The 8,977-nt window shown below is 38.6% G+C and overlaps 2 protein-coding genes across 3 annotated transcripts in view; both read right to left on the minus strand.

The window, feature by feature from the left end:
* The window catches only part of LOC145203669 (medium-chain acyl-CoA ligase ACSF2, mitochondrial-like), a 39,377-nt gene that overhangs the window by 5,278 nt on the left and 25,122 nt on the right, over positions 1 to 8,977 (minus strand). The window lies entirely within an intron of this gene.
* Positions 2,109 to 6,530, minus strand: LOC145203668 (uncharacterized). The gene is made up of 2 exons (XM_080075922.1): positions 5,184 to 6,530; positions 2,109 to 4,338 (listed from the first exon to the last, which is right to left on the minus strand). Exons 1-2 carry the CDS (start codon positions 5,604 to 5,606, stop codon positions 2,872 to 2,874), a joined length of 1,890 nt encoding a protein of 629 aa, XP_079932048.1. The 5' UTR covers positions 5,607 to 6,530; the 3' UTR covers positions 2,109 to 2,871.

Consider the following 8,977-nt stretch of genomic DNA (forward strand, 5'->3'; position numbering starts at 1 on the left):
TAAAAGCGATTTTCTTTCTAACTTTTTTTCCTAATTCAATCGACTATTTCACATACTATTTGTCTATATTGAGGTTTTTCACGATTGCGGATTCTTGACTACTCTATTAGACCTGTTTAAAGCCGAAATTAGTACCGAATTCCAACACGAGATTGCCTTTTACAAGGGGGCCACAGGTCCTTCAGGGTTACTTAAAGGGGGCCACGAGGCCAAAAAGTGACTTTTAGGGGGCCACGGTCCACCAAAGGTTGGGAACCACTGTCTTAACCAGTTGTTAACAATTTACACCTGCATGAATCAAAGCATATAGAACTACAAACATTTGACACAAATATAACAAATTTGCATTGGACACATCAAGAAAATGCAAATAGTATATTTAACTCAATGTGCGTAGAGTAAAAGGTCAAGACGATCAAAAACCTGGTGACCTTTGTACGATGACACATATACACAAAAGGTCACACGCTTTCAGCCTCAAGAATGTCTGACTGTGAACCGATGATGCGTGACACGTCAGACTTCCGCAGAGTCGGCCTGTGATTGGCCAGAGCTCAGCCAATCGCGGTCAAAGATTTCCGGCCCAGACCATTCGCCAACTTTAATACTTTTAAAGTTCCTCAACGCCTTAGCTGCCCATGCAGCTCTATATCATAGCTTAGGCGTAATTTTTAGTTTGTCCAACTTCATCATGGTATGTGTGTGTGTGATAAAAACTGTTTTTCTTGTTTAGTTTTTCACCTTTGTTGGACTAAATAACCTCATAACTCTTAGGTTATTAAACACATCAGCCCTCTAAGAAAATACTCGTTAACCACTTCCCTCTTATGAACCCCTTAAAACCGATGCTGCGATCACACACACATTTTTGTGATTGAAGTAACAATTTAGGGGCTGTAATGACTGGTTGACAGACATAAGAGAAATTGTTAGCTAGGAAAACGCAAATAGGAAATGGTATTTTTCTAAGGAACTACTGTTTTAAAGTGGTAGTGCGTATGTTATCATACACACCCCGCAAATTATTGAAACTTTTACAACTTTTTGGTGTACTCTCATGTACTTCTTAGTACCCATGCACCCCTGTGACTGTTATCATATATTCTGGATTGTTGCACCCAGGTTAAACATACCTGTTCTATGCCATGTGGGATCATAAAATGTACAACTCATATTTCTCACGGCGGTTCTCAAAGAACACAGAACATGTCTTGATACTTTAAATACAAATAGAGAAATTGGCTAGATGAGATTCGATACGACAAATATTCACTGCCGACAAAACCGTTGTAAACATATATTGGAAATACCCTTGTGGCTAAAAACATACATAATTATCCTGATCAAACAGGACGACAAGGTTGTGTTACAGAAAATACCACAGGAATCTCAGCAAGCTGTAGATGCACGTGACACTGCTGAGCCAATCAAAATTAGAGGCTTCCACAGACAGGAAACAATCAACAAGAGATCGGGAATGAAACCCAAAGCAATCGGGAATTCGGTGGCGCCAGCCCGGCGGCCTAAATGCTGCGAAATCTGATTTAGCAAGCGATTTTGTTTCACTGACGAAGTTGACACATTGAAACGCGGACTTTTACGAAGCTGACAACGGTACGAAGGTTTAGCTTATACTGATATTAAATAAGCTGTTGCTGCCAGGCATAATATCAATATATAGCTCTTCTGGCATTGGTATTTTTGTACCTACGTTTCGACGTCCTATACAGGTCGCCTTCATCAGGGTAAATATCACTGATCTTTGGGGTAAAACAACTCATATCATATGTGACCAAAGTGTATGCAAACAATCGTTTGAAACGTTTACTTCAAATTCATCGACAATAAAATTTAACAGTTGAAGTTGCTGCGTGGTGCAGTATTGCACATTGTAGTGATAAATACCTTAAATACCCTGTAGTGATAAACACCGTGTAGTGATAAATGCCCGGATACTTTATAAGTATACAAGTCCAAGGTGTCTGTAAAAGTTGATTTTCACTGTGCTACAATTTGCCACAAAAACGTTTACCACATGATAGCATTTTCGTGTTTTTGAGTGTTAAAACCTATAAACAATAAACTACATATTCTCATTTTACACAAAATACTCGGAAACGAGCTTTTTATTGTTTACGCTTTATTTCCGGAAAAGAACAAGAAAAGAAAGATTGCACAAAGTTGTGGAACATGCGGTTTAAAGCAAAGAAAACTACTGAAATTAAGAATAAAGCTCGTTGGGGCAACATTTAAACACAAACAAACTTTTAGAACAAGAATCCACTTAAAAAAAGGTTGAAAAGACGTAAAGTTTTCCTAATAGAGTAGCTTGAACAGCTTCAACGTCCACAGCAATTCGCATTGTAATAAGAGTTGCAAGATATTGGAAAACATTTTTACTCAACGTGTATAAATCGAGCCATGAAATTGTTTTCATTCCAAAGTTTTGCTTCTCTTTCAGTGTAAAGTATTTTTAACTAATTTGTACACAATAAGCGACAAAAAAAGATAACAATCAGTCAACGAAAACGCGAATAAAATGTAAGGAAATAGCACATACGTTGGCAGTGATAAAAAATTAACAGGTTTACTTTGCTTTAGTGTCATTTAATGTCACACCTTGTACAAGATAAAGTAACAATCCATAAAACTGGATTGAAACGCAATACCTTGTACAGATTAGCAGCAAACAAGAATTAAACTGCAAACCAGAAATACAAAAAACATAGAAAAAAACTCGTTGCTACGACCACGCTTTATGTAACCTTGTCAAGTCAAGTATTGCTGTCAATTCATTTAATCTCCATTTTGTGTTCAAACCCTCGGCTCTAAACGGGAGACATACAGTTCTCTTCTTAAAAGTGCCGAAATTTAGAGTTTTGGAGTATGGCCGTTTGACTGCACCGGTGTCCCACCGTTGGTTGTCGCTTTGTTAACATTACAATATTCCTCGGTGGTCCGATGGCTGTTGCCATTTACATCATTGCTCTTGTTTTGGGTTGTTATTATCACATCCATATTGTCTCTACTTTCTGACCCAATATCTGGTTGCTTTCGCTTTCCGTTAGGGATCTCTTTATCATGCGGAAGACACCGGGTCCCTGACAGCGCAATATCGACACCTCCCGTAAAATCGTGGCGCCTTTGCCGTTGACAACGAGACGCCACGCGCCACGCCAACATGGCTGCAATGGCGCCTATGCCGATTGCCATAGCTACAACTATTGCAACTATCACTGAAGTGTCTACATCGTGTGTAACGGCAGGGATTAGGGGTTTGTGTGATAGCCTTGTCTTGTTTTCTGGTTTCAAGGAGTCTGTCTCATGATGGCTCATATGTGGATGCCCTGCAGTTGTGGAAACATTGGAAGCTTGTGTGATCAAATCATCTAAATATTCCTGACTGTCATAATAATCACCAGATGACGTAGCGCTTTCAGTAACGACATCATAAGCAAAGGGTGTGGATTCCAAATCAGTTGTGGCACTTGTAGTTGATACAAAATCTGTCATGGCATCATCTGTGGCGTCTAGAATGCGAGTTTCCTCAGTAGGCGCCATGTCGGTGCTGTACGGCGTCCGTGGAGCAGGTTCTGGTGTAGGAGGCGGACACAGCTCCTCCACAGACAACTGGAGCATATTTTCGCCAGCTGTACGAGCAGGACTCTGGCACACCACGGTCAAGTTCCGAAAGCCAGTACGACGCAGCCATTTAACCATTGTCAAAGCCTTGCAGTCGCACACCCAGTTATTCTCTTTAAGATTTAGGTTCACCAGACGCGGCATTCGTCCGAGGTTGGGCAGTGTGCGAAGCAGGTTTCCAGATAGGGTTAAAGTGCGCAGTTTTTTGTTCTTGAACGCCCATTTCGCTATGTCCGCAATGTCACAACGATCCAGGTCAAGTCGACTGAGTGACTTCATTCCTTTTAACGAAGAGCGCTCAATCTCTGTGATCGGATTCTTTCCAAGTTCTAATGAAGAAAGACGGGGCAGAATTTTAAGCTGGTTTGTAGGAATCTGTGAGAGTGAATTTAATTTCAGGTTCAACGTTTCAAGTTCCAAAAGATTGCGAAAGGCAAATGCATCGATGTACGATATATTATTGTCCTGCAGGTCGATGCTGCGTAGGGTTTCGGCCCCAGAAAAAACATCACTCTCCAGCCTGTTTATGGCGTTCCAACTTAGGTCAAGATCCGTAAGTTTCCCGAGGCCCTTAAAGCTTCCTGATGTAATGGTCTCAATCTTATCGTAGTGAACTTTTAGCTGGGTGACTTTAGATAGACCGTCAAACGTCCCAATTTCAATCGCTGTCATTGCGTTGCCTTCGAGAGTGAGTGTCTGTAAAAAAGAAAACATTTTAAGATACATATTATGAACATTTTAATTAATATTAAAGGACGAACGGCAGTGCTACAATTACACGGCAGTTAACTGGTTCATTTTTGTACGCTGTTTGAAGTTAAAAAATAAACAAAAGACCTGATTTGAAACAGTTTGTGGTAAATTAAGCCAACATTATACGATTGTCTCAGTTTTGCAATTATCAATGTGCTTTAAATAGGTGAAATTAGTTGTGTCTTAGGAACACTATACACGGACTTGAAAAGTAATTTGATCAAAAACATAGTTGTGTCTGTTTATTAATTTTAGACAACTGCAACATTTTAAAGGGCATATTTCATTCCTGTTCATGCTCTTGAATTTATCTGTGACCCAGTTGCGTTTAATTTCGCATGTAACTTTTAAAACACAAAACATCGGTACGACTAAGGTGCATATTCCAGTAATCAATATTGATTTAGCTTCCACCTTACACAGAACGCGAAAATGGGGCGCGAAATTACAACGATTGAGGTGTGTTATTATGTGTCGCACTGTAAACGAGCGATCAAGTTCCCTCGGGACGTGTGAAGATTAGAGAAACGCGCCACAATTATCGCACGTGTCTTGCTGTGGTGCATTGAATGATGACACAGATTGTACAAATCGATATTAATTGCAATAGATTTTTACGGAAAAACGGTGCAGGTAGCAAAATACAACAAAAAAGTCGATAGTTATAAAAATGCAAAACGCTTTTTTATTTATAGAATTGTTTGTTTTCTTAAAGAATGCAAAAGATTCGGTTGAAAATTTTTTTTTCCCAAAAATGTTTTCATTTACACAAATAAAAACAACATTACCTCTAATAGAGCCTGTGCTCTAAATGTTCCACTTGCAATCGATGCCAAATCGTTGTATTCAATTTGTAGCTTCACAAGTTTCGTAAAGTTCTTCATGTCGTCATAAGAGAGCGACGTAAAATAACTGGAGCGTATCGAAAGCACATGAGCGTCATTTGGAACGGAATCATCCATGCGCGAAAGCTCAACGCAATCTACTTGCAGTTGGCAAGGGGCTTTGGGGTGAATTAATGCAACATCATTGGTCCAGGCGTTACTGGTGTCACAAGTTTTCAGTGAGGAACAATGAGGACTTCGTAACGGAAAGTCGCCATCTTGACTTGCAGTTGGGTAGTAGTAGCCATAATCCGGGTCTGCTCCTATGGCTTGTGCTCCATCTCGCGTGCAAAGGTGCAATATGATTGCTAACAACAAGTAATACATCGTCGCCCTATGTTGCTTTATAAACTTCTGTACAAAGTAAGTTACCAATAAACGTCGAAAATCCGGCAAAATTCACAGTTATAAACAATAGATTCGACGCATCAACCGATGTACCGGCAATTTACAAAGTACACAAAAATATGCTTAGATACTGTAATATGTTTACCTAGACTTATCTTTCTTCAGTTAAATCATCATTAAATTTACAAACTTGCCCTTGTGGTCACAGTGTTAGCAAAGAATTTTCAAAACCTTTCAAAATACGTCAAGGCAAGCTTGGATTAATAAAACGCCATGCACAGATATATGTGGACATCACTAATTCATGAGAACCGCTTTCATTAACGTTACGATTCAAAACGCTTACAGGTACATCTGAGAAAGCAGGTCTTAAAAGTATTTCACAGAAAAACATAACCCACAAAACTTGCCAAAAAAGAAACAAGATATCTTTATATATATCCCACTGTTTAACATATACTAGCAAACTATCTTGGAAGCATGAATGTCGAAACAACGGTGCATTATCAGTTTGCCATAGAAATCATAATAAAACCGCACAAAGGCACAGGTTCATTGGAATGCAATTCCATCGGAAACCACAGAAGGGGTGAAATCAAGAACAAAAGGTGAATTCAACGTCGCAGGTTAAAACCCAACCGCAAATGGAAACGTCAAAGGTTGCATGACCTTGAACCTTGGCCACAAACGAACACCAAGCATTTATAAACGGATTTTTGTTAAGGTTGTGTACAATTGAGGTGCAAAACTGATCAAGTTCATATAACTACACTTTTTATAAACTAAAAGTCCTCATTTGTCTAAGTAAAAATTTTTGGAAAAGTCGACCACAAACTGTTACATCATTTAAGTCAAACCCAAATTACTTTGAAACAATCGTCTTTTTTGTTCCAACTCTAAACCAACGATTTAGATTTTAACTCATCATTGACATTAAATTAACTAAAACTTTTTTAAAAAGTTTCCAAAACACAAATATATGCAAAGATTATAAGTTTAGAAAACTTTTCTGAACCTTTGCGACTGAAACCTAAAATCTGATCAAATTCATCAAACAAATATAATCAAAAATAGGACTTTGACGATATACCTCGTTTTTTGACTTCGAAAGCAAACCCTGAAGCAAGGCACAATACATCACACGCACATACAGCATCAAAGGGAGCAACCGACCGCACCCTTGGGACGTATTACATCAGTTGCATTGACTCGTTAGAGATTTGACCAGCCCTCGTCAGAAAATGCAGATCACAACATAAGAATTCCATTAGCCCGAAAAAATTGTCCTTCAATCATGCTATATCAGTTTAATCTGCATTTTCAAGGCTTTTCCCACTTATACTAGAAACATTTGTGATATTGTACAAGTCGATTTTCTTGGTCTACTGTATGCTGTTTGTCTAGCCTTAAAGAACATAAAAGCCTACCCTTTTCAAGTATATGTCAGCCCAATGGACTAATATGCGCTCTTCTAAATAATACATTCAACAAATCTAATGTTCAAAATTTGGTTACATAGTGACAACTAGAACAGAAGGGGAAGAAAAACACATTTGTCTATTTAAATCAATTCCCATTCACTGTGCTTGAAAATGTTCAGCTAAACGATTTGAGGCAAAAGCCTTCAATATTTCATCAAAAAATAGTCATTGTAAATTGTGAATTCAGTTTTGACTATTTTTCATTTTTCGTTCTTACTGTTTCAATCAACATGAGGTCAATTAACTCAATCAACACATACCCACACACCAGGCCAAATTCCAACCAATAACAAATTCGATAACCATGCCTCAAAGTTCAACACAAACCATTTTACTGCTAATATTTCCAGTGGAGAAAAGCTATAGATCAATTTCTTCAACAGAAAACAAGATCAGGATTCATCTTTTCGAGCAAGCTTTGTTATGGCACCAAAACACTACACATGAAACTAAACACAGTGTCATCAAACGATGATCACAAAAACCCGACAAAACAACAAGACTTGTTACAAACAAAACTTATCGGACAACAGGAAAACAATTTGGCAAATAGGTAACTTTGCGCTTTGTATCTCAACTGTATCAAAACTCCAAGCTCCCAATCCTGACAAACCGCTATAAAATTGAAACGAAAAATGGTAAATGTCAAGTTAAACCTTGCTGTCAATGGTTTGTACAGCGTTTACAAGACTTTGCACAAAAGTATGTGTTTCCAAAAACCCTACCATTCTTGTTACTTGATAAACCTAACACACATATGCATCAGATTCAAATACTCGCTAAAGGTCGTTTCAACAGCATAAACTAGCAGTTGCGACGGCCACTACCTTCACGTGAAGAAACAATCTGATTCCACACTGTTCAAGCAACGGTGCTCGCAAAATTAGCTCAGTGTTATGGGAAAGTTACTGCATCGGGAAACGATTAAAGTGAATAATATCCGCCATGGGCTCGCACGAAGCTTGGGCTTGCGATTCAGGCCCTTTTTGAACCGCTATCTTTGCGATGGGACGCCAGGGCGGCCGGACGGCGTCCAAGTTGGGTCAAATAAGGCGGCTCTTGCGTGCAGCGATGTCGCGCGCATCGAACCACAATTGACATTCGATCCACAATCGACTGGACGATACTTCAAGCAAACTCTCGTGGTCTGGCGTTGGTATTAGAGTGATTTGCCAAATTGCCGAATAGTCGGTTTTATTATGTATGACGTCATAGCAAATGAGTAATGAATTTAAACAAGAGTAAAAAAGTTTTACCATTCCACGTTGTCAAAAACTATTCAAGTTTTAATATTACGTAGGTTTTTAAATTCAATGTGCTAACCACCACATGCATTTAACCTTGATGCACAAAATATCCTCTTTTGGGACCCACAACGTTATTATTTTGGAACGATAATTTCGTCAATTAACCGAAATAAATCAAATTTTCACAAATCAACACAAACAACAACAGCAACAAGGTCAAAGTATAAGTTTGTTATGTTCAGTAAAGCCATTGCATTTTAGGTTTTCAAAACCGTCTTAATTAAAAAAATATGAAACCCAAAAAACTCAGCTATCTAAAGAAGTATTTTTCAATCCATTCACTAGATCTGCGTTAAGCCTTTACTACTCAACACGAGTTCTTTCTAGCACATCAAACAATTTGAAACACTTTGCAAGTAGAGGAAAAGACTCTAATCGACCTTTAACATTGAATATCTACAACACATCAGGGTACCCTTCGGCCCATTAAAATTGCTTCTACGCTTTCCACTTGGGTTATATCGATTATTGTGCACGCCTGCAGTGACAAAACGCCTAAATTAATGCAATTAGTCACGGCTTGGAACCCTAATATGAGACCTGTATCTACTTTGATTGCTTT

This window comes from Phallusia mammillata, chromosome 8, assembly GCF_965637545.1.
Source record: "Phallusia mammillata chromosome 8, kaPhaMamm4.hap1.1, whole genome shotgun sequence".
In the NCBI taxonomy this organism is placed as follows: Eukaryota; Metazoa; Chordata; class Ascidiacea; order Phlebobranchia; family Ascidiidae; genus Phallusia; species Phallusia mammillata.

What these genes read in the sequence shown, in the direction of transcription:
- LOC145203668 (XM_080075922.1), bottom strand. Translation starts at nt 5,606, where the DNA reads ATGTATTACTTGTTGTTAGCAATCATATTGCACCTTTGCACGCGAGAT. An exon ending in GAGCACAGGCTCTATTAGAG is followed by an intron (nt 4,339 to 5,183) that starts GTAATGTTGTTT and finishes TCTTTTTTACAG; the next exon opens with ACACTCACTCTCGAAGGCAA.